Raw genomic sequence first — 26052 nt, 5'->3', positions numbered from 1 at the left:
CACATGTGATTCACATCATTCACATGTAAAATTTGTGTGAACCACATGTGATCACATGTGATTTTCATGGGATTTTTTTTGTAAGGGTTAACTCTTGGCTGGGCTTGGTTGTGTAACTTTTATTATTTTTTTAAAAGACTTTTTCCTTCCACTAAATGTTCCACTAATATGGTCGAATACATCCTTTGGTGAACAACCAGGTTCTTTCACAATGACCCTTTACTGGCTACTCTCCACCCATTGGTGTCTAATGGAGAGGCCGTAGTCGTCGTCATGATTGTGTCGGTCAAACCATGGTCACAAGATAACATTTATGTTCGTTTCTTTTTTTTTTGTTGTCATATTTAAATTTTTGAAGTTGAATTTGGGGTTTTCATCAGCTCTAAGTCGAAAGCATCCAAATAAATAAAGATAAATGCTTGAAGTTTTCACTCTCTGTATACTGAACGCTAATATTCTACAGTCATTCCCTTTGGAAATGGATCGTTGATACTTTTGATAATTTTCTGATTATTGAAGCACGCAGTAAATCAGAAATGCCTCCTCAAGCTATTTTACAGATCTACACTTCCCAGTAGTAAAGGCTCTGAATTATGGATTTAGCACAAACACAGCAATAACCTGCTGTGCTCTCTGGATTTAACCCCAGGCCGTCGTTTACACAGTCGGTGCCACTTAAAGACAGCAGGGGGAAAATCCCTTTAGTTCAGGGCCTTTCAAAACTCTTACAGGGAACAAACAGAAACAGAGACGGAAGAAGTGAATGATTAGAATATGTTCCCTAAAAAAAGCAAAACCAAACCGGGGTCTGTGAAGCAGCGATGGTATGATCGGCACACGGAGCAGGAGCGGAGTCGAGTCGAGTCGAGTCGAGTCGAGCATTGTTTACAATCCTCTGTGGCATAATGAAATCCTGACGGATCCAGTCTGACCACAGAGGAATTCACAACAAGGTTACCGGAGCTTCCCTCCTCCACAGAGAGGCTCGTCTGAGGAGAAGAACCACAGACACAGCGCGGAGACGGTGACCTTATTGTATTTATTAAGACCAAACAAATGTGACGAGCACGCTATGACTGATGATACTCTTCATGGGAGTGAGTTATGTTACGTCTTAAAAAAACCCAAAACAACTTGAAATGAAACACGCAGAAACAATTGCTATCTCGGTTTCCTCCCACAGTCTGAAAAACATGCCGGTCATATTAAGGGGAGACTTTAAAATCGGCTCTAGCCCTGTTTGTTTGGCTCTGTGATGGACTGCTGACCTGTTTTCAGGCATCACGCCCCCGAAAAACCGACAGCAATGATGGATGGATTTGTAACTATGACACGTCAATAATGTGTGCAGTGAAAAAAGAAACTGTAATGAATAATGAAATGAACTGATTAAAACATCCCTTTGGATGTAATTTTGTTATACGTTCAGAACCTTTTGGGACGTAAATAACGTGACTCCATTATGTAAACATATTAGGTCGCCTTACAAATGTACTAATACCCCCACGAATCTTTCACTCTTTGGCACATTGCAAAACCAAATCGGAATTTCATACGACTGACCAATCAGTAAGTAATGTGCTGTTGGGAAGCGGAAGGAAAACTGTATGTTTCTGCCAGTTTTGGTGCAAAAACCACCTATAGGGAGTTTGAGGTCTGTAGCAGAACATCTGCAGGATCTCAGTGTTTTGGCGATTCTTCTCGGCAAAATAGCTCAAACTCAACAAATGCATTTACTGAAAGGAATGTGTGAAGATGGTTTTTCAAATCTCTGTGATATATGGGTTTTGACTAGACCATTGTAACAATTAAACCAGGAGTTAGTAACCAGCAACATTTGGTCATGATGCCGTTTGTTCATTAATGTCCTGTAACAAAACTCAGGGATCGCTGCAAACGTTGGTTTTTATCATTAAACATTGCTTACTTGATCAAATACACTTGAATCAAATAGAATACATTGATGCTGGTTGCTGACAAAAGCGTTAAAGATGTTAAAAATGTTGTAATATTAGCAGTAATAATTTGGTTTATTTTATGTTTATTGTGTAGGATGCCCATTAGAAGGGTTTTAAACACAGCTCCTCTTCCCGAAGTCCATCATTAAAACACACATCCAAGAGCAAGTCAAACAGATATACAATGGATGACATATTAAACATACATAGCAATGAAACATTAATTGCAGGTCATCCAAAAAGTTGACAAATACATAAAATCTAAAATAATTGACCATTTTAACTATAAGTAGGTTGCTCCTAAAAACCTTCTTGACTTCTTTTTAAAAGCTGACTTCTGTTCAACTTTAACTACAGCTAATGGTAGAGAGATCCGTCTTTCATTGCTCTGTAAATAAATATGCATTTGAGAAAAATTGCCGTTGCCCTGGGAATATGAAAATGTCTTTCAGCTGCATGTCTCGTGACATATTCATATGAATTTAAATTGTTCTGTAACTGAAAAAACAAAAAAACTTGGACCTTGAAATAATAAAAAAACAACAACTTTCATGTTGATGATAGTAGCTAACACCCTATCATAGCCAGTCTAAATTAAAATGTATGGGGTCTATGCTAGTCCTGTAGGAACAATTCAATACCAAACAGCTTTATTCTGCATCAGTTGATGTTCATCTAAGTCTTTGCCTAAATTATCTGACAACAGTCAAGCTGGGAAATAATTAAAGTTCTTACTACTATCTTAATCCCATCAGCTGGCAGAAATCTATCTTAATAAAGCCAAAGCTCTAACATATTCCTTACAACAGCTTCTGTGTCTTGACCAAGACAATTTGTTATCCGTGTCTCTTTTCTTTTTTCTCTTGATTTCTTTTTTCCCCACTGGTCTCTTTCTTGTTTTCTTTTCTCCAGCCACAATGCCTCCGAAAGGAGAAGGCTGACCAGCATTGTGAAGATTCCTGGGAAATCTTGGGAAAAACGAAGCAATCTCTGTAATCAGGACATGAACTGGAATAAAACATGCTGAGAGGAAGCTTAATTAAACAAAGACATCAACTAGTGAGCACCAATGGGTACAAAACATAAAGAAAACTAAGAGTGGATCCACAAGAAGCCACCAACATGTGCACAACGTAAAGGCCTAAAGTTTACAGTATTTATTTTTGTATTCTGCAGTGGAGAGAAGCAACCAAAGAAGGCAAAACTGCCTTTTTCCTAAAAAGAAAAAAAAAAAAAAAAAAGCTTGCATCAAAGTTCCTATTTTCCTTCAGCGAAAGAGTGGTTTGGACTGGCTTGGCAGCTGCCCAGGTGTACAATCATCCTTGTTTAACATTCACCACATTTTTAAAAGGAACTTGACCAGAGCGGTCCAGCTCTGTGGCTCTGGACGCTGTTCAGGCTGAATGAGCGGGTATGAATCACTCTGGGAGATTTAAAGGGTGGCCGGGTGCTCCAGGTTCAGCTGCTGGAGAGAACCAGCACGGAAATGCTGGATGTTGTGTTGCCCGGGAGACGAGCATTGTTTGTTATAAATACATGGTTAAGCTTCTTCCTTTTTTTTCCTCACACAAAATTTACATGAATGTGGAAAGCGAGGGAGATTATTGTCGGGACATGAACAGAAAAGACGAGTTTTTAGACTCAACAAGAGGGGTTTAAGTGCTTTTATATAAAGGGCGAGATAAAAGACCAACGTCATCCTTATCTGGGTTCACCCAAACATCACCTTCTAAATAACAAAGTTAAGTCTCTTCCCTTCAAAACAAAAAAAATAACAGAACAATGTGAAGTCCCATAAATAGTGCTGACTTTACAGCTGAGTGGAGAGGGTTTAGAAACAGCAGAATTGATAGTGAAATCAGAAACAGATGAGGGAGAAATGAGATCTCCACCTTTTTCTCTCCATTTCACCTGGTGCACCAGTGATGAAGCAAAGGGGAGAAATTTTTTTTTTTTCCTTTCTACACCAGGTTAGTGTTTGTAGGGGCATGGAGGACTGGCCAGGAACATCATAGCAATAGGAGGGGCGCACTAAGGACAGGTCGACCCATTCATCGACTCCGACACACACCGCACAGAACCAGTCACACAGATATTCACTGCATGGGGAGAACATAAAAACTCCATGAAGAGAAGCGAAAAATAATTAAATAAAAATAGATAATAAAAAGCTTTGTGAAGAAAAAACAAAAACTAAACACAATCCACAGTTTTCTAGATTGCACAACCACCTTTAGCAGCATTTACTTGAATTAAGTATTTTGTGTCTCTCTCATTGTTGTGGAGACGTTTTGGCTCGCTTTCCATCCAATTGTTTACTTATGTTCTTCGAGGTTTGCAGACATTCTTTCTTGCTGCCTACATTACATACAAAGAGTTTCCAGGGAGAGGAACAACTTAATAGAGAAGTAGAGTTAAAATCACTCAAATTTTCACTTAAACTGCTACAATATTTGTAATTTTTTTTGCATAATCTTTAGCTAACTTTTTAACTGAGCTAAACTTCTTCAGTTACTATGACAGGAAGAATTTAACCTTATTTTACTTTCATACTGTGCTGTTTTTATTCACTTCCTGCTTGCATGGAATTTCTCACTTGTGGGACTAAGAAAGAATTGACTTGCCTTATCTTCATTTCTAAATCTATAAACTGCTATCGCTTTTCCGTAACATAACAGGTGTTTAGTTAGAAAACTGGTCGCTGCAGCTCAGTATGGTTAATATCCACTGAAAGATCACAACCTGCAACTTATGGCTGTTTTCTTTGTTTAAAAATCCATCATTCATTTGCTAAATCAAGATGCCATTTTTTTTAAAATGATTTCTTTTTAAGTCTTAGCTGTCTTTATTGTAAAGTGAGTGGATACGGAATAGAGAGGAGAGAGAATCAGAGACATGCAGTGGACGTCCCTGAGACCTGGAGTCAAACCCAGGACACACTCTTATCAACTGAGTCACCAAGCGTTCCCAACATGCCTTTTTTTAAGACTCTAGTCTTTAAAAAAGGCTGACTCTTTTGCTTCCCTTTTGTTATATAAAACAAGTAGTATATTTACTGTTCATCAGCTTCTTAACAGACCACATTTTGGCAAGACACCACTCACCTATAAACAAAGCTAGACTGACGAATCCTAGCCAGGAACTTCTAACACTTGAAAGGTCATTTTGGACAGAAAAAAAAAAAAAGAGCAAAAACTGCTGTCTAATTCTAAGAAATGTTTAAAATCTCTTCAAGGCTTCGTTTTTTAAAGCCGTAATTGAAATTTTACTGTCCAAACTTCTTGATTTCAGAGCCGACTGATTTTTATTTGCTTAACGTAAGCAATTCCTCCTCTTGCTTTGCGGTTGAACTTTCAGATTTAGAGTTCAAGCGGCTACAACTGAAGTCAGGAATTAAGAGCATTAGGGAGAAAAAGGTATTATGTTGCAGCAATTTAACAGGGTTGTGAGGGTTGCTATCTACTCCCAGGCCTATAAATAAATCCACCTTAAATTCATTCTGGATACAAATTAAGATATGAATGCTGATTGTAATCTTGAATGTGTTGTTTGGTTTAATCGAGCCGTTAACACAGATGTAATAAAAAGAAAATGCAGATGAAGGCCATCTTAAAGCTGCAGCTCATGTTTTCAAAGTTGTCATCTCTTACAAAATTATTAGTGTTTAGTTTTTTCTTTAGAATGGAATGCGATCTCAGAGTAATTCACTTTGCGTTTATCTTACCTGTGATTTGGCTCGCATGAATGGTGCACTGACATTGCAGATCTTCTCATTTCGCTTCTTCTCCTCTGTGTTGCAGTCGATTTTGATTTCTGAGGTGTCCTGAAATAATAAACATCAACGTCCTGATTTTATTGCACGAAAGACGAAACTGCAGACCAGGTTACAGGTCGAGGCGTACCTTCACTATGAGGCTTGAGAAGCGCAGATTGGGCGTGTATGTGATATTGACCAGGGCGCTGTAGGCGTTCTCTCCTCTGTTCTCCAGTCTGACGTCCACCACCATCTTTCTCTTGTTCCCCTCAATGACCCTCAGCGACCCTTCTGACCCTGGTCCGCCCTGATGGCGGCAGAAAACGCCACGAGACTGCACAGGACGAGCACAGAACTGTCTGGGAGACAGTGAAAACAGAAGCCAGAAGTTGAGTTTACCGAGTGTAGGTGGGTGAGAAAAGGCTTTTTTTATTTATATGCATAATTGTGGCTATACATTTTCAGACCAACAGAGAGCAGACTTTACTGCTTCGGTGCAGTTACATATTTTTGTCAGTGTCTTGTTCTAGTTTCTTTTTCAATCTTTCAGCCATCTTGGCAGACATCGTCAGCTTCTGATGGTCTAGTCCTCATCAAGCTCTGATGTTTGTCACAATTATTTGTCGCCTTGCTTTTTGAGGATTGACCACTAAAAGGAAAGTTTTTAGGCCACGCATCCAGAAGTTTAATGTAACTTAAGTGTGTCATCTTTCTATTAGATTTTTTTTATGACGTGAAAATTATTGTTCATTACCGACTTGCTGTGGATTATTGGGCTAAGGGGCTTTGATCCCATTTATTCATGGAGGTATTTTTTTAGAACAGTGAGTAAGCAACCATTAAAAAAGATTGTCCGCTGTTGCTGACTCAGGGGTAATGGAAGCATTCATTGTTCCTTCTTTGGACAGATGTTGCAAACAGTTTGACCCTCCCGCATTCTTAAGAGACGGGGTCATTTTGACCTCACCAGCTTTTTACCCTGTGTCCTTTTTTTACAAGGGTCTTCTTTTTGTAGTTTCAGGAACCGACGGTCTGACTGGACTCCCTCCATCCCCCTCTTCCCCGCAGTCCGACTGTCACATCTAAGTCACGGAGAGCTACAGGATGCATCGCCTGAGAAAATAACTCCCCGCCCAAGTCTTTCAAGTCAAATTTCACGACTTCCTGCACAGTCCTTGATGCTTTTCTTTGTGACAAGAAGCTACTTTATTGCCTTTCTTTACAGTATGTTAGCCTCCAAAAAAAAATGTCTAGGAACACTCCTGAGCAAGCTTTGCCCTGGTGGCAACCTTTGGCCAAATCATTTTAAGGAGAGGATCCTGGACCTTCCTGAACGTTTTCATTCAGAATTTCATTCACTTTTCAAACTTTTGCACACTTTCACCCACTGCTGCATGTGCTGTGATTAATATAAGTCTACCCACTTTCGAGTCATCAGGTCGTTTGTGCTCTGCAGGGACAGGTCCGGCATGCAGCGGTCATCCTCATCACAGCCATTCCAGAAGGGCAGCTGCTCAGACAAATGGATCCTATTGTTAGCAGTTTTTCTTAACTGTTCACCAACTTAAAGGTACCCTCACCTCAGTCTTTACAACAGCAGGCCAGCTGTCATCTAGAACTGGTCCCTGGTCTGGATCTTCCAGTCCTACTTGCACAGCAAACAGTATGGGTCTTGCATAGTCAGTGGTCTCCTATATATAAATAAGAAAGCCAGTTCACTCAAACAGCAATCACTGAAATAGGTCTGTCACTGCAACTATATTTTCACTATTGCCTATATTTTGCCATAGATTTTCAAAAGCATCTCTGAAGGAATAAATTGGTTGAAATTTCTTTTTTGATCTCAATAATAACCAAAAGTTAAAGCTATTTTTTTATGAGTGAATTACATTTATTACCATTTTTATCTGAAGAACGAAAACAACTGAGAGAAAATGCTGGGTACGTGTTACAATTGTGATTGGCCATAAAGTGTAGGAAAGATCAACCAATCAAATCCTTCATCAATGTGGGTGGGTTTTATAATCATAATCACTTCTGTCTTTGTAGAGAAAAACAATTACAGTTGAGCCTGAGGGCTTCTTCATTGCAGAGTTAGCCGATTTCCCTCAGCAGCAGAGAGGCTATATTAGCTATAACAACAAGGTTGCTGAAGCCGAACAGCTCAGTGAGGCGTTCTCAGTCACACTTTTAACACAATGTCAGAATATATGGCTAGAATAAGACTCAGCACAATGCGCAATGTAGAGCAGATACACATGCATTTGAGTGGCTTTTCAGCTCTTCAGCCTGCGTTGCAGGAGGAATTTTAGTTTTGAAAATGCATGCTACTTATTTTGGAAAAACTTTGCTTAAGACATAATTTCCAATTAAATTAATGGGGCTACGCACTGAAGTTTTCCTAGCATTTACAGACTGTTAAATGGTAAGCTGCTGGACTACTGAGAGAGATTCACAGAGACTCTCATCAGTAAAGGCATTAAAGGAGACATTTTACTGCAATGGACATATAAACAAGATAACTTTTACTTCTATTTCTAAATTGTGAGCAATTTGGATGCAGAGCTACTCCAAATTGCACTTATATAGGGATCTGGAAATCACTGTGGAGCCAAAATATTAAAATAGGTCTTGTATATTTGCCTTACCAAAAGAATGGCATGCAGTTTCATTACTCATTTTTAGGTGCATAGTTTTCTGTTTTGTTTTGGTTTTTTTTGTCTAAAAACGTCTGTGCTCAGCAACGAGAATGGCATGAAGGCCATTCTTCTTTGGAAAACAGAACAGAATAAATGGGTGCGCCACATTCTGGTTTTAAGTCACAGTCCTACAAACTGCTGTGGACCTTCTTACTATGAAATTAAAATGAAACCACAAAATGTGACTAATGAATGACTAATAAATCTCTATCTGAATAAGTCGTCTAAGTTGGAAGGGAAAATGTAATATTCTTAAATTGCGGTCGAGGACAGCGCAAAATCAATCGCATTGGCCCCCAGCACAACCTTTGGGTAACCTTTTAGTAAATCTTTGTTTCGAAATAAAGTGTGGCTTAGACTTCATAGATTGTTGTTTCAATCACTGTGAAGAAAAAAAAAAATCTTCCAACTTCCCAGCTCCTGGTTCCTGTTAGCTTTCTTGTGCTTTGTGTGGATGGTTTTGTGTTTTGTGTTACTGTCTTTCATTCTGCATTCAACCAAAGAGTTCCTGAGTGTGATAGTTTGATTAACGGTCAGAGGATTTACCACAAACACTAGAAATGTATTGTTTTTTTAGGATGTTAGTTTTCTTTTGTGAATGAATTATTGGACTTATACAACAGGATCTGATCTTGGTCACTGAGCCACCAAGATCACTGTACCACTGTACTTTACTAATGACACTGCAGGAGTACATCATATCCAGCTACGTCTACTAGCTACAAATAGCAACCATATGTATCAGAACCACTTTAAATGATCTAAAATATAAGAACATCAGAACTTTCCTTACGAATCCTCCTTGACACAAAATCTTTGACTATCAACATGTAATATTTAGATGCAATAATCAAAAACATGACAACAATTTTGGCTTCATGCCTTCATGTGACTTTGGTTTCCCACATTTTGAGCCTCACCATGACATGGAAGTAGATGTGTTCGCAGGCTTCACTTCCAGGAAGCAGAGTCAGGTTTTGAGGCTGCATCTTGCTCGGGTGATCCAACACGGCCCGAGGATTGAAACGTCTCTCCAAAATGGAGACATTATACCTGATCCCTGTTTAGACCAGAAATGGGATTAGTAGCAACCACTTCTATTTTTATTCGTAGACGTTTGGCTGATTGAATAAAGTTTATGGTGAATAATATCACTGCCGTACTGCAAAAAAATTAAAAAAAATGCTTGACTTAGTGTGTTTGATCAACGTGTGACCATCCCATACAGGAATCCCCAGAATCCCCTTTCCCCAGAACACATTGTGCTAGATGTTATTTGCTTATGGGCTTATGTTGTAATGGAATGAGGAAAAATCTTAAATAATTCATGCATTATGTTTGAGGTCAACAAGTGAGTTGGAAACCTGCAGGACTCTTAAACCAGAAATTAAATTCATATGTAGAGATATCAGTTATAACAGTTTTGGTTCGTTGTTTTTATGTTACAACTCTAACTTTAAAGCCAATTTCTGTTTTAAGAAATAAATAACAAAAATATGGGTCTTTGTTTTGTAGACAATGCTCAGAAATATTGTAAATAGATAAACATAAATGAGATTAACTTCGATCGAGGAAGAATAAAAATTCGTCAGGCCGCAGGAACCTCTCCATCACCAGAACATCTGCCATGCATTACTTGGCAGACGTGACGAAGGGAAAAATCAAATAAATGTGTTCCGCAGCATTCAGCCACAAAGGGCACGATAACTCCCCTTTTCTCTTCCTCTTTTCTGTTCTGGCACGGCCAGCAGATTTGATAAAGATGTTGCTGGGTCAAAAGTTTAACTCCCCCTGTGCACAATGCAGCAGCACTCTGATGCTCCTGCCGTTTAAACAAATGGTAAGTACAATAATACCGCTTCATGTGGGTCACTTCTGGTGGCACAACACTCTTCGTTGTAGGATTACTCCGATTTATCGATTTATTGGCACCAATTTCCTTAATTTTGGGAGATAGGTGATCGGCCAATGCTTACACGTGAGGCTGATCTGATTCTTCAATCTTATCTACCTCTGCACAGATCTAAGAATTATTTGCTCTGCCAAGACATAGGTCTGACTGGGAGACTGGCACACAATGTCACGTCTGTACGTTTGGAGTTAACACTAGTTAGCAATTGGTGCACCCTTACTTCTTTTTGCGTCCTCTGCAAGAGAGTGTTCAACATTTCTTTATTGTGAATAGAAGCAACTGGAGAAGCAGATTCGTACACAGTTGAAGAAACATCTGAATGTGCCAAAGTTGTACTGACGTAGCAGTTTTCAAGGCCGGAGGTTCATTTTGCCAGAGAAGAAGCCACGAGCCCAGAATCCGTTACAGTTTTTACAGGCAGCCAGAATGCTGCAGGGCTTTGCAAGACTTTAATAAACTTATTTAATCAGTTTAATAACCTAATACGATTTCTCAATTTTGAAACAATTATATCTAAATTGTTAAAAGGATTTCTCGATCCTAAGGCTCATAAAAGAAGTAAACAGATCTCACAAGTCTAGTGGTTATGTAACTAAACATATTTCTGCAACTTATCTTTGCGTTTCCGACTGAATTACAACAAACAGCTAAAGGAGTATTACATAAAACAGCTTGGACAAATGATACAGAAGGGAAGGAAGTAGTAAACTGCAGATGTTATCCCTGCATATGATTGTTTTTGCTGGCTTACCCATTTCCTGTGTGGGAGGAATGGCCGTCCTGGCAGTGATGTTGAAGCACACAATCGCTGACATGCAGGTCACGTCTTTGCCCCCTCGCTGACAGTCTTTCACAAAAATATTCACCTTGCTGGGCTCAAACCTGACGTTGGCGTATATCCGCACAACGCTCCTTGACCTGTGAGGGTCACAAAGGTGAGACTGTGAGGCTAGAGTGCGTTTCTGGAAAACAATGTGTCTGTTAACATTTTCTGGAGAGTTTAGCATAAAATGATAATTGCACTAGCAGAGTTATGTACAGACCAGAGGAGAACGGCAGCACCGAGGGAACCCACTGCCAGGTCCACTAGACCATCGTCATTCATGTCCATGGTGCCATGGATACTGCGGCCAAAGTACTGCAGGCCCGGAGCCAAATCGACCGCTGCTATTCTCTGGACGACACAGACAGCAGATGAAGCATGTGTTTAAATTATTACAACACCAGCTTACATTCAAATGAAGAAAGTTTTATGTGTGAAGTAACAAGAACATAATTTCCTAATGATTATTATTATGTGCATTTAAATATCGCCGGCATCTTGGAATGTCACATTCTAATTTTAAATTGAGGACATTTAAACTAATTTTCTTTCAGCAGTCTGTAAATTTAGCAGTTTTTTATTACTTTGGTCAGTGTGATTGACCCCTCTTCAATAATACTGACTGAATTATTATTCTGCATCTCCTTTCTGCATTCCCTCTGTTGCTCAGGTTTATACTATTGCTACTCCATATTCCAGCTACATCTCAAATTTTTGCTCCGGTTTTTGTTTATTTTTCAGTGGCAACTTGTATTTAATTATGGATTTAACTTCTATAGACTAAAGGCCACAAGCCTCCATTTGATTCTTCAGATAATCAACAGTGATAAAAACTTACCACTATGCAGCGCTCTGTTAAGTTTGGTGTTAATCTGTTTTTTTACTTGTCGACACTTAAAAAGATAACTCTTTTAAAGCCAAAACATTAAATTCCAAAAAGAAATGCACCAATTTATTAATAAAACAAAACACAACTCTGTTTTAAATGAAGGGTGTAAAATTTACAGTGCACTGGGCCTTAGGGATAGATTGGAATAAGTTTCTCATGATGGTATTATTTTTCTTCCTGGGCTGAAGTTGAATGCTCCATATATCAACGAGCGCCTCAAGTGGTCGAATGATTATTGACTGAAACAATCATGAAATAAGTCAACATCCCCAGCTGTGTCAACCACATTCAGCATCCCAAGGTGAGTAAATCTTCATCAGTGCAGACAGAGTGTCTGCTGCATATTCTATACGTCACCATATTCAGGATATGCGGTGACATTTTCATTGAACTTGTGTAAATTGTCCTGTCCAGTTCCACTGAGAATACAGTAAACCTTTGCATTTTGTGGTAATAAGTATCTCTAAGTTTGGTGGCTTCCACCATGCTGAAAATGCTTTGATTTTTTTCAACAAACTGAAGGTAATATGGTACATTATTTTAAATATGTAGATGAATCACAAATTAAGAAATGTTTCAAACTCATAAAAAAATCTCAGTTCAAGGAAATCCAATCTAACTCTATGTGAACAACATTATTTATTGTCTGTTATTAACTTGCATATTCACAGATACTTGAAGTAATGTCTGATAATGTCAGGCTCATGAATGTATTTTAGGCATTTCAAATTCAGTAGAAGTGTAAAATGGAGACAAAAGCAAAATATATAGAAAAATTGTGTTCGTCTGAAATTTTTAACGAATGCCCTACCTGTTTATATTTTCGTAGTATTCTGTTGTGCTGGCTAAAGAAAACGTAAATGGCGCCTTTGTGGTCGTCTTCCAGCGGAGCTCCCACCACCAAGTCGTTGAAGCCGTCACCATTGAGATCGGGGACAGGAGCGAGAGACGAGCCAAAGCGAGCGTTCTGGCCGCCGTTGTGGATCTCCAACGCTCCTTCTGGGATGAAACGATTCTGAGCCAAGAAGCAAAAACATACATGTGTCAAACACGTCCGTACAAGCCCCATGTTATACAAACGCTGTGATCACACAAAATCCGTTTTTGAAATTTTAAGAATAGGGTTTTTGTTTTTCTCAAGTGAACATCGATAATAAGGAATTTTGAACATCTTTAGCAATTCACTGTTCGCTAAACGTCTAAATATAATATAAAAATATACCCTGTTTACCATTAGAGAAATATTGTCCACCATTGCTATCGATTGTGGCACAGTTTTAAAAAATATATCATTAGATCAACTAATAAACTAGCTGACTTGAGCAACATTTGCTTTGGACATAAGCTAAAATGTGACTTAGATGCCCTTTCTTTAAGAATACAGCTTGCACTTCTATGTCTTTTGAATGTTTCCCATCAAGGGTTTTGTCGTCTGCATGTAGAGAAAAACTAGATTTGTGCTGTGTAAAAGTATCTTGATAAGCAACAACATCAAAACCAGGAGCCTAACAGGTTGCAGCTTTTCTTTAGTTGTGACTCGTTGAACTCTAGACGATCTCTGTCGACGTCCTCTGGTATTGTACAGAGGATCTTACCAGTAGATCCTTTAAGTCTTGTCTACGATATGGAGCCTACGTAGAACGGATGTTCCAGACATGTTGGAAAACATTCAGATGGTCAGAATTAGGAGGCCAGCTCAACACCTCTGACTGTTTTTGATGTTCTGCTAAAGAGCGGAGTAGTTTCAGACATCCTGCCGATGTATGACACCGCTGCAAAAAGCAACGTTTGGCTGCTCTGAGATTTAGACTGGTCAACAAAAATATTTAGGTGGGCACCAAATGAAAAAAAAACTAACCTAATTTGTCTTAAAAGTTCCATAAAACACGCCATCTTTTCTACAACCATTGCTCCATGCAAAAATGTCACTCATCACATTCTAAAAAACTATGTGAAGTCTGTATGTGGCGCCAAAATGTAGTCACTGAATCCCTGGTAATAACCAGCTTTGCACTTACAAGTTGCTAAAATCAATGCTGATCCTGCACCTCACCAAATTTGTTTCGGTAGACTCAGTCTGCTGTGAACAAGAGTCAACATGGCCTCTCATGAACAGCAAACTGAACAAAGAGTAATTTATGCTGCTTTTCGTGCTATATTCTTCAGCGAGAAGGTAAGCAATGTGTTTTACTTCAATCAGCAGACAATCATAAAAACAGACCCAGATGTTGCAGATTAAAAACAAAAATCTCACATACTGACGTCTTTTTAATGAGGACACATGATCAATCGTGAAGAGGCTTCAAAGATGTGATGGTAGCGTCACAGATAAAACGGGGGGGAAGCATTTATTAAGTTTATATATTAGAAAAACATATATACCCAAGTAAAGCAGCAGGTAAGCTCAACTGTAATCACTTGAGTGTTGGCCAAGAAAGATGCTTCAAAATAGCATTTTTACTATTTGTTTCTCAAAGAAAATTATATCCTAAATATAGGAATCGTATTTGTTCTGTTTGTTTCCCAGTGATCAGGACCCTCCATCCTTGGATTGAAACTTTTTAACGAGTGAAAGAAAGTTATTGTGCTCTGCATTCATTAGAGTTTATTGCATCAATTATCTTCAAACCATTGCTGATACAGAAAAAGTAGACCACTTATTTTCTATGTTTTTCTTTTTAAACAGAATACAGAGTTTGGATTAACATCTGTGTTCTGCACATAACTCTTTGTTTTCCTTTTCTTTGAACTGAAACTTCAGGCACTAAAAAAGAAATCTAAAGAATCTTACCTTTGGGTTCTGGGAGGAAAAAAAGAAAGCCTTATAGCTAAAGATATTTATTTGAAGTTCTATTCTTAGGAAGTGCTAAGGCCCATGGAAGATAGCCGTGACTTCAGAGGCAAGCAGACTGCTGGAAAAAGTTTCAGACAAAAGTCTGAGAAAATGGAACCGGAGTCCATTAGTAGTCATCCATATCTTTGCTCTATTTGGCATCAAACAGTCGTACAGTAATAAAACTCTGGGCTGCCAGATTAAACATGAGCTCAATTGTTTTTTCAGTCGTGTGGATGCAAGCAAAGTTGACTTAAATGGGGGTTTTTACTTCTCAGCTACCTGATGCGAGGATATGTGACAAAATGGGAGATTTATAAAGAAACAGGGAAACATAATGCTGTCTAATTTGAAACATATGGTTTGTGAGGAGGCACCGAAAGGTCACGACCGGTCCACAGCGAGACAGCTGTACGTGTCAGAAGATATAATGTGTAGAATATTATTTTTTATCCACTGCCAGATTTCAGGACATATTGTCCAGCAATTGAAATCGACTTTTCTGTACCTGTCCTAAAAGCTCCCTCTCTACTTCAACCTCACATTTTCTGAGGCAAGACATATGTCTCAATTGGGTTTCCCCACTTCAATACTCCTTATTTGCACTGACAAGTCAACACACATGATTAAAATTTTGCAATTTAAATCATGTGTGGTTAAGACGGACTGGATCAGAATCACAAATACATACAATATGAGGCAGATAGTGCTTTTATTAATCTTATAAAAACATTATAAGATTAAACAAAGCTGTAATTTCTGTATCTAGACTACAGCTTAAGGTTGCTCTACACATTTTGACTGAAATGAATTGAAAACATATGAATAAAGTATTTTTTAAAACCATACAATTTTCCTTCAGTTTCACAACTTTGCCTTGTTTTGGATGCTCTCTCACATAATTTCCAAGCTAAATGCAGTTATGTTTGTGTGTTTACCATTAATAAATGTAGAAAAGTTCCAGGGGTATGGTGGCCAAGATGCAGCCAAAAGAATCATAAAAGATTTAGAGACCTTCTGTGAAGAAGTGAGGGACAAAAACAAAGTCTTCATGGATGTGTGAACTAGGTGACTAACTAGTACGAGACTCAACACTCTGCTTGCCAGTACAAGTTTTTCAAATAAGTATTGATTCCCATTTTGCTGGGAGATCCAATTTGAATGTGAATTTAACACATGATTTGGAAACGTCCCAGAGTACAGCAATTCAGGTTGCTTGATGTCTAGGTATTTTCCAGTCAGCGACGTTTTCAGGAGTCGTGTCATCTTCTGTTTCTATAATTCCACTGTTTTTACTCAAAGCCTGTTTCAAATCGATTGGCCGGCAGAGTTACCCGACGTAAATGCTGTGATGACTCTATTGGACTATTGTAAAGAGGCTGATGAGAGACACCAGACTCAATGCAGATTAAAACAACCTGTGTCTTTTATATTTCCTATAATTCCAATTTTCATTAATTGTAAGATATAATCATCTTTATTAATCCAAATTAAATATACCACTCTGTATAATGCATCTAAAAATATGTAAGAGTTTAATCTTGAACAAGAAATAAATTAGCTTTTAGGATATCTTCTGATTTATTGAGATGAATAAAATTCTTAGAAGATTGTTTTGTGGCAAATATTTCTGTATGGATATGTCTAGACTATTTAGAACAAAAATAACTACAACACCAAACAAAGAAAGCTAAAAGGAGTTGAACTGAACTCGTCCAGAGAAAAGCTAGAAGGCCTAATGTGAACAAAAATTGTAAATATTGGACGTAGCAACTCCAATAAGCAAAAAGTACAAAACTAAGAAAAAGAAAAGTTTAGTCATCAAAAGGCTACGTAGGTAGGTTTTTAGCGCTAATTACCAATGTGTCAGGACATTATCTAACCTTAATCTGTGGAATCCCTGCGCACTTTCCAAGTATTTAATATGACCACAGAGACGTATGCAAGTGTATTTCCAGAACCAATTCACAAAGCAGCATCTCAAGCAACGCCTGAATCAACCACATCATTAATATTAACTGCTCTGAACATGTGGCATTTCTGTCTTAATGATCAGACACACTGCTAAGGTATGATTTGTTTATGTTTTGCTTGAAAGCTCAGACTTGACACCTGTGATGTGGTTTTGGCCACGACAGACATTTAAATACCTCATCCATGCCTGCTCTCTGAATTTAAACCAGCTGAGGACATTCATTTTCCCAACAAGCGAGACAGACCTGGAGCACTGGGAACATTTTTCTTTCTGAAGACGCTTCTCACGTCCAAAACGGTGTGCTGGAACTGAGCTCGGAAGGGGCAGAATACTTTCCTCCTGAGTTCACTCTCCACATCCTGTAAAGTCTGCACGCTGGCATGAAGAGGTTTTCCCACTCGACCAGGAGAAGGTCATGTGTCAAACCCTGATTGTGCCAACAGGTGTGGCCTAAATAAAGCTCGGGACATCTGGTTTGGAGCAGGTGTTGACCCATTTTTGGGATGTTGAGTGGTTTCGCCAAAACTTAATTCAAACGGTCCTGTGTTCTGTGCATTTAAAGAGTCAATACCCACCATCTCGGTGACCCTGTAGATGTAGACCTTCCCTTTTTCCATGCCTGCACTGAAGAACATCGGGGCTGCCACCAACAGGTTGTCGGTAATGCCATCTCCATCGATGTCCACGGGCGCAATCTCACTGCCGTAGTAAGAGCCAATCTGAAACAGAAGCCGACATGCGTCTTATTTTAACTACACATTTCCACTTGAAGGCATATTTTTTTTAAACTCTACATCTGAACTTTTCTTATAACGACTACATTTTCAACACACTTTTTTGGATTTCATGTTAGAGACCAACACAGCTATGCACTTAATTATAAAATGGAAGAGAAAAGATGCATTTTTTTAGGCATTTTTATGAATTCAAATAACAAACTTTTACTTTATGGCATGCTTTTATAATCAGCACCTGTAAGGGAATACTTTGTAGGACCAAATTATAGGGGCATATATGATTTGATCTGAACCGTAGCTCTGGCTGTATGTTTGCAGCCTCTCCAAGGTTTCCTTCTAAGATTGTCCCGTGTTAAACTTCATCCATCTTTCCATCAGCTCAGCTTCCATGTCCCTGCTGATGAAAAACATTCTCTTAGAATAATGCTGCCACCACTATGTTTTACTCTCGGGGTCATTTGCTGTGTTAGTTTTTCCTCCAGATTTACTGTTTCCCAAGTAGGCCACAAGGTTCAATACTAGCCTCCCTCCATTTTTCCACTTTTTTGTCTTGTGCCCAAACAAGTTGTGGCGAACTTCTAAACAGATGTCTCACTTTTTTGTTTTCAACAGAAAGATAATTCTGGACTACTTTATTTTGGTTAATCACCCAAAACAATAATTAAGTCAAAGTGAAGTAAAATGACAAAATAGGGATATTTTTAAAGAGTATAAATACTTTTGCAAGGCACTTTATTTGTATAATGCTACACATTGAAATGGTTCTTATTAGTTTAATGAGTCACTGATGGACTTGAGTGTTTATTGAACTTGAATGTTGAGCGCATGAGACGGCCTATGATGAGTCACAGCGAGTCGTGGATCCTGATGCTTTTTAGGCTTTTAAAGTTTTATAGAGTCAGAATCAGATGCTTGAATAAAGGGAACATCATCTAGTTCTTTCGAAACAGATTGGAAACATCTGGCTATAAAATGATACGAAAAGAGTTATTTGTTCAAGAGCTGTAAGTTCAAGGAATAGTTCAGTCCAAAAAAAAAAAAAAACAACAAACAAACAAAAAAAAAAAAAAACATCTGCTGCTCTGGATAACTTGTTGTTGGCATGTTACAATGTAAGCTGAAGCGACGGCTTGCCTTGCAGGCTTGCAGGCTGTGAAGAGCTGCCAGGTGTGAGTACACTGACACAAAAAACAGCCAGCTTCACAATGCTGGATTTGAACTTGGTTTTCTGCAGACACTAATATTCAACTTCAAGATGCCATCTGCAGCTCTCTGGGAGTCCCAAAAATAATTGCACTTGTGTCATAATGCAGTTCGATATGCTGCAGGACTTCTGCAGTGGATCACAGACTTTTTACTGAGCTCCAAAGTCAAACTTAAATTTCCTTCTTTCAGACTTTTATTTGTATTTCTGTAACTTGCACTGGATACACAAAAGGAAAATCTGCAATTTTATATATAAATGATTTGAACATTATTTCTATAAATACCAAGTAAACTGTAGAAAATATAGCTTCTAATGAAATGTCCAGAAAGTAAGATTTATATGAATCTATATTTTGCCTACAATTAAAATAAGTACACAAGACATACCCTCTTGGGTACAAATAGAGAACAACTTACTAACATTACCTTTGACATCCTATCTTTACTCAGCAGATCTCAAACACCTATTAAAAAACACCAAAAATCCTTTTCTCAAAAACACAATATCAGTTTGGCACCACTCGCATTCGGTTTTGGATGAGGTGTCTGAGCTCTCATGTCTATCACCTATCTGGGGAAATAACAGATTCAAACCAGGAAGGGCAGACAGAGGATTTAGAATTTGGTTGAATAAAGGCTTAAATAAAATAGGGGACCTTTATAGTGAAGGAGTTTTGATGTCCTTTGAACAGCTGGCAAATAGGTACAGTCTGCCTCAAAAACACTTTTTTAAGTATTTACAGATGAGGAGCTTTGTTTTTGCGTCACTGAAATCCACTACTGAACCCCCACTCTCTACCATAGAATATATAGCCACTCAACACAATCAGAGTAGGGGTCTACTTTCCAAATTTTATAATATCTTGCTTTTAGCCTTAAAAGAAAACAGTCTCGCATATCTACAAGCATGGAAAGGAGATTTGCAAACAGAAATCTCTGAAGACGAATGGAACAACTCTTGTCTAATAGCACAGACACAAACGATTAACACAAGGTTTAGACTATTACAATACAAATGGTTGTTTAGGACATATATCACTCCTATAAAACTTCACCATTTCAATTCAAACATTCCTGATGTGTGTGTTAAATGTAATATAGATAAGGGTACTCTTTTTCATTGTATGTGGCAATGTGTGGAACTTCAAACTTTCTGGAAGGAGGTTATTGTGTTCACCTCTCGTCTGATTGAACAGGATGTTTCAATGGACAGTAAACTTTGCCTACTACACATTTATCCAGATGGACTTAAAGTACCTACAAAGAGAAAGAAGCTTGTGAATTTTTGCCTTTTGCAGGCTAAACATTTGATTGCTTTGAAATGGAGGAACCCAGAAAGACCAAAGATAAATGAATGGATCAAACTACTGAGCAACAACCTGGCAATGGAAAAACTGACTTGTATAACAAAAGGAAAACTTGAAGACTTTTATGATATTTGGTCCCCCTTCCTATATTTTATTGAACAATGTGACATGTGAACTTAATCTTTTCTTTCTTTTTGTGTAGATAGTGAGCCCTGGGGTTTTGTGTGTTTTTCTTTATTATTATTATTTTTGGGGTGGGGGGAGGGATGGCATTGTGTTAATTTTTGTGTTGTGTCTTTTTTTTCATGTTCTTTTCTTGTAAGTCTATATAGCAGAAAATTCTAATAAAAATATTTTGGAAAAAAATAAAAAAAATAAAAAAATAAGTACACAAACTGGGTGAAAATTCCCATGTTAAAAGAAAATGAAATGCATTAAAATCTTTGAACATTATCTACTTTCCACCTAAAATAATTCGCCTGACTCTGGTGATTTCATAAAAACATGTTTTAAATGCCAACTTCTGCAACCCAGAATCGGACCGCCAGGGCGCCTTCCGTCGGCCACCACCCATCCCACACTGCACCCGACCCCTTTGGCCCCTCCAGGGGTGCAACTACATATTGGATCAAACATCTCACCGGCGACACCCCCCACCCCTCCCAGGACATAAACTTGTAGAAGTGAGCCATAGAGCCTGTTAGCCTGTGTCTAGAACCTCCTATGAGCTGCAGGTCTGAGGTATTTTGTTAGCATGTTTTCTATCATTCTTATAGCTTGATAGGAAGCCTTATCCAAACTGGCAACCCACATTAATAAAATGGTGAAATAATATTGACCACAAAACACTATTTACAAAAGATATCAACATTTTTCCTACACAATCCTAACAAACGTTATTGATGTTCTCTTCACAATATTTATTTATTTATTATTAATCTATGTGTATGATTTGTTCATTAAATTGCCATCTATATTATTTTTTGGACTCAGGAAATGACTGAGGGATAAAGAGTCTGATGTCTGGTTCTTTAGGTTCTGTGGTTCCTCTCCTGACCCATTCTGTCTGATATCAAACCCACTGGGTGCCACTGAATGTCGCCGACACATTTATTTTAATGCCCCTATTAAACTTCACTGTGATTGTTTAGCTTGTGTCTTCCCACTACCGTCTGTATTTTTGCCAGAGATTTTAAGGACTTTAAGGACGGTGTAGTATCGGGTGGACATTTTAAAAAGACACTGGTTGATAGCAGCTCACTGCGGCTGTGTAGTGTCCGCTAGGTAACCATGACAACAGCGTCAGTTCGTGGAGTCCTCTTTAGGTCCCGCAACAACAATTTAGCTGACCCTAATATTTCGTTAATATTTTGTTTTGGTCATTATTATTACACTTATTGTTGAGATGTGTGTGATCGGTGTGTCTGTCAGACATTTATAGCAATACGGAATAAATCGCGTCCCGTATTGGTTCAAGCTAGCCTGTTATTTTAGGCTAGCTTAAGCTAACCTGAATATTTACAACTCTCTTGTTGATACACTGACATTACTTACCTTCTGTCTTTCAACCACTTTGAAAAGCTCTTCTTCGTCTCTTCAACATCTTTATCCTCCCCCCTCTTCCGTTTTCTGTTTTGTGCCCCGGGGTTTTTTCTGCGCCCCATCTTTAGCTCCCTGTTGTCGAGGCATTACTACAAATTTATAAGGAAAAATCGCGCCTCTCGAAGGGCCGCTGCCCAAGCTATCTGTATGGGAGGGGAGAGCGGCTGGCAGGAAGGGAGGGGCGCCTAATCAGTGCTGTTCCTCTGTTATTGATCATTTCATATACAAACAGCTGTTAAGTACTTAAAAGGCTGACTAGAAAATAAATTCCTGCCTCATTTTTGCGCCCCCTCTAGTGCAGCGCCCCTATGGGTTGCATGCACTGCATAGCCACCTTTTGCACCACTGGGCCCCCCCACAGGTGGTGAGCCCATGGAAAGGGCCCCCCATGTCTCCTCCTCGGGCAGAGCCGGGCCAGGCTCCATGGGTAAAAGCCCAGCCACCAGGCGCTTGTCATCGTGCCCCACCTCCAGGCCTGGCTCCAGAGTGGTGACCCGCGTTGGGGCGAGGGAACACTAGGTCCATTGTTATTGTTCATCATAAGTGGTCCACAGGGAGGAGGCCCAGAGAAAGACCCAGGACACCCTGGAGGGACTATGTCTCTCGGCTGGCCTGGGAACGCCTTGTTATTCCCCTGGAGGAGCTGGAAGAAGTGGCTGGGGAGAGGAAAGTCTGGGCCTCCTTACTTAGGCTGCTACCCCTGCGACCTGACCCAGGATGAGTGGAAGAAAATGGATGGATGGGTGGATGGATGTTTTAAATGCTTTGTACCTCGGTTATACCGTATTTTCAGCTGCAAGCTTTTTTTAAAATTTGTATTTATATTGTGAATCTGGTCAACATTGATCAAATTTCAATAAAAATCTAGCTAATCTACTCTTACATCTTGGTGGTTGAATGGCTTAAATTTATTACTTGTTTATTTAAAATGGCACCAGTTAATCTAACTTTTTCATAATGTTGGTAAAGTGGTGACAGCTGCTGTACCTGGTGGCCTTTGAGTGAGTGGAGGATGGTGAGGTTCCCCGTGTTCTTCAGAGTGAAGATAATGACTTTGCCCGTGTGGTTAAATCTTGGAGCTCCTGCCACAAGGAGACGGCCATTTCTGGATGACACCACAGATGTTACGGTATACCCTGAGGACGTAAAACAGTCACACACACGCACACACACACACACACACACACATAATTTAACAACGGTCTACTCCCAGACTGCAAGTCTGTAATGCCCTGGTTTATTTTAGGTTTCCTTTCTCTCTTTAATTTCTCATATCAAACCCACGATGTAGCTGTTGGTTGTCTTCTCCATTTCTCAATTGCAAATTCTGTATCGTTTTATTTAAGTTTACGTTGGTTACTGTTGCCAAGGCAAACATTATAACTACCTTTAAAAGAAAGATTAACACTTTTCTATGAAAAGTAAGTATAGTATAGTAAAGTATAGGGAAAGACTGAATCGGTTCTGTCGTTCTGCTGTTTAAGTTCCTGGAGAACATTTTCACATTTTGGTTGTTATTAATGCTGTGTATTCTTAGTTTCTCAAAAGATGTACCAATCTTTTGTTTGTTCATTTGCTTTGTGTCCCCTTCTTGCTATAAACTAGTCATTTTGTTTGCTTGCTCAGCATGTGGGATTTCAGCAAAGTCTGAAATCAGTTTTGACTCCAGAGATTGATTAATTTTACCAAATTACATTAGCGGACCAACTGTAGTGCACTATGATATATTATTGTTAGGGCTGAAACGATTCCTCGAATGATTCGAGTACCTTGATTACTAAAATTCCTCAAGGAAAATTTACCTGCCTGGAAGCTTTGTTAAATTATGTAGTTGACCGTGATCGGCCCGGATCATTATTTGTGGTGGGGCAGCGCTCTTACTTCTAAGAAGCGGTTCTAAATCACTGGTCCTCCCCTTCAGCATAACTCGGTAAAAAAAGTAAACACAACTGAAGGCTCCAGGAATTAATGGGCAATTTAAGGAATCTACAAGCTAAACAAAATATTTTACTTATCCTGCATGTTATGTTGCTTCTTGATGTTTTCCTTGATTTATCTTGTGACACTGTTTTGTTTTGCCTTACCTAAATATGCACCATGGTTTTTGAGCTCTTCAGGAAACTCCTGCGTGTAGGATGACTTTGGAGGGATCACCTTCCCCTGTCGTGTTTCCTTCAGCACCGCTCCGTTCCAGTCGTAAGCTCCAACTGCACCCACCAAAATCCCATCCTGAAGGTGAAACCCAGGAAAGTGCTTACACGTACACAGCATAGCATCCCTGTGCAACAATAAAATGGCTTACTAATTACTGTGTGTCATTACTGACTAGAAATACACTATAGTGAGTAACACGCTACAGTGTATCACTCACTAGCCACCAATCTGGAGTACAGCAAGAGTCTGATTTACTGTGGTGTGACTCAACTTGTTTTGAAAAGGGATGAACAAAAACTTATGAAGTGGCTTCACAGATTTATACAGACATAAGGAAAAAAAATTACTTGTTTTTCTCAGCACTCAAGCAGCATGTTTTTGAAACATAATGCTAAATGACAAAAACTGAAGACATGTGCACTAAGTAACTTATCAGCATCATCCTGAAACTAGATGCTGCTGAGTTTAGCAATGCTCTGCAGATAGGGGCGACCAAAGCATGAACATTGTTTGAATTTGTCATTGTGAATGTGTATGTTTTTTATACTGCACTCCTGTTAATGTCTATGTTTTATACATTGTTTTATTTTCTACTTTTTAATAAGGAAAAGAGTTGGAAGATCAAAGGTAATGATGTTATTCCTTTTTTGCAGCACTTGATTCCAGGTTAATGCACGCCAACAGAAACTGAGAAATATGATTAGTTAATAAGATTTTGAGGGCCAAAAATGATCATTTCTGCTTTTCCAGAGTTCAAATGAGGATAGTTAGTCATTGATGCGTTCAATGCCATTAGACAGACTTGTGTTTTAGCCATTTTACTAGTCAGGCTAGCCGAAAGAAGGTTGTGAATGATTTTTGTACTTTGATGTACTAATGTTTAAAATTCATCAGGAAAGAAGTGCAGGAATCATGCCACTGTCTCCGCTCATTTTATTTTGCTCGATGCAAGAGAAAATTAGCTAGACTAGTTGAACAGAAATTGACACATAACTGTCTATATTTAGATTACATTTTTAAAAAAATATTTTAGCAGACCCCTAACCTCACCAATGTCTCATGTCATGATGTTTTTGTTTATAATCTTGGATTCTTTATGATCACACACAGACTGATTAACTCATTTTACAGCCACAAAATGTGCTCCACAACCTGGCAGTGATCCAAACCACAGCGGTCTTTATCTGTTCAATCGCTATCTTAAACAGTCAAGGAGGGAAAGAAAGCAGCGTTTGCAGCATTTAGCTGTGAACAGCAGGAGAATTGGGAAAAATATTTTTTATGTTCCATGGCTCACCATACTTTGTATGCCTGACACGATAATTACAGGGTTCCCGTGCATAATGACATCAGTATTTTTTTTTTCCTCGTTGCACACCATATTGTCGACAACACACTTTCCAGCATGTGTGCGGGAGGACTTGCGATTTCCTCTTGAAAGATGCGTGCTCGCCACACTCGCACGACGTCACTCTTTAACAGCAACGTTGTGCCAGTGTGGTCGTCGGCTTCGGCCAAAATGGTTTCTCCATGGCAAATGGTTGAAATCCCAGAGCAGTTCGGCCTCATAAATGAGTGACCTATTTCTGCCATAGTTATATGTATGGACTTATGACCCGTTTTGGTAAAAAGTTCACCTGGTTGCTGGTATTTAAGTACTTCTATACCTTAGATGGTGAAAATACAGTAAGTGCTTCAAACTCACTCAACAAACAAAGAGTGAGTCCTTTAAAGACAATCTAACGTCAATACAATCTGACAAAAAGGAACACGTTTGTGTCAAAGCTGGAGCCTTTTTATTAATCTTCAGCATTAGTTAGAGGAAAATGCAGTGAGAGAAGGCTGGCTGTATGGAGATGCATGAAACATCTGCAAAGTATATGATAAAGCCTCATTCAAAGTTGACACTAATTACACTCAGTAAAACCATCTGGGGCCCGAGGACTGTTTTTGTCTTTTAAAACATTCTTTCCAAAACGTTATCCTACTTTCAACACTCAGGCTGGTGTTGTCGAGAATCTCTGGAATCTGGCCTTATGGACACAATTTCCAGCCATTCTTGACACCCAGCTGCAAATTCTCCTGTAGTTTTTGTATTCTGAGTTGGATATACGTATTTTCCCCTTGACAAAATCCAGTGGGAAATAAACGCAAAGTAGCTGCATTAGGATTTAAGTCTAGGGCCAGAAGGAGAAAAATTAAA

The 26052-nt window shown here is 38.9% G+C and overlaps 1 protein-coding gene across 3 annotated transcripts in view; it reads right to left on the bottom strand.

The window, feature by feature from the left end:
- itga11a (integrin, alpha 11a) overlaps nucleotides 1-26052 on the bottom strand; it is a 56408-nt gene that overhangs the window by 6074 nt on the left and 24282 nt on the right. For all 3 annotated transcript variants that reach the window (XM_044097499.1, XM_044097507.1, XM_044097515.1), the window contains 11 exons: nucleotides 23780-23924; nucleotides 22683-22831; nucleotides 17419-17562; nucleotides 12847-13050; nucleotides 11367-11497; nucleotides 11075-11241; nucleotides 9332-9471; nucleotides 7293-7403; nucleotides 7137-7222; nucleotides 5861-6071; nucleotides 5683-5781 (listed from right to left, as the gene is read on the bottom strand). In XM_044097499.1, coding sequence (XP_043953434.1) covers nucleotides 5683-5781; nucleotides 5861-6071; nucleotides 7137-7222; nucleotides 7293-7403; nucleotides 9332-9471; nucleotides 11075-11241; nucleotides 11367-11497; nucleotides 12847-13050; nucleotides 17419-17562; nucleotides 22683-22831; nucleotides 23780-23924 — 1587 coding nt within the window. The remainder of the gene's footprint in view (nucleotides 1-5682; nucleotides 5782-5860; nucleotides 6072-7136; nucleotides 7223-7292; nucleotides 7404-9331; nucleotides 9472-11074; nucleotides 11242-11366; nucleotides 11498-12846; nucleotides 13051-17418; nucleotides 17563-22682; nucleotides 22832-23779; nucleotides 23925-26052) is intronic.

This window comes from Gambusia affinis, linkage group LG02 (assembly GCF_019740435.1).
Source record: "Gambusia affinis linkage group LG02, SWU_Gaff_1.0, whole genome shotgun sequence".
NCBI classification, from domain to species: domain Eukaryota; kingdom Metazoa; phylum Chordata; class Actinopteri; order Cyprinodontiformes; family Poeciliidae; genus Gambusia; species Gambusia affinis.
The sequence above is the reverse complement of the archived record's forward strand: the minus strand, read 5'-3'. Positions and strand labels throughout refer to the sequence as shown.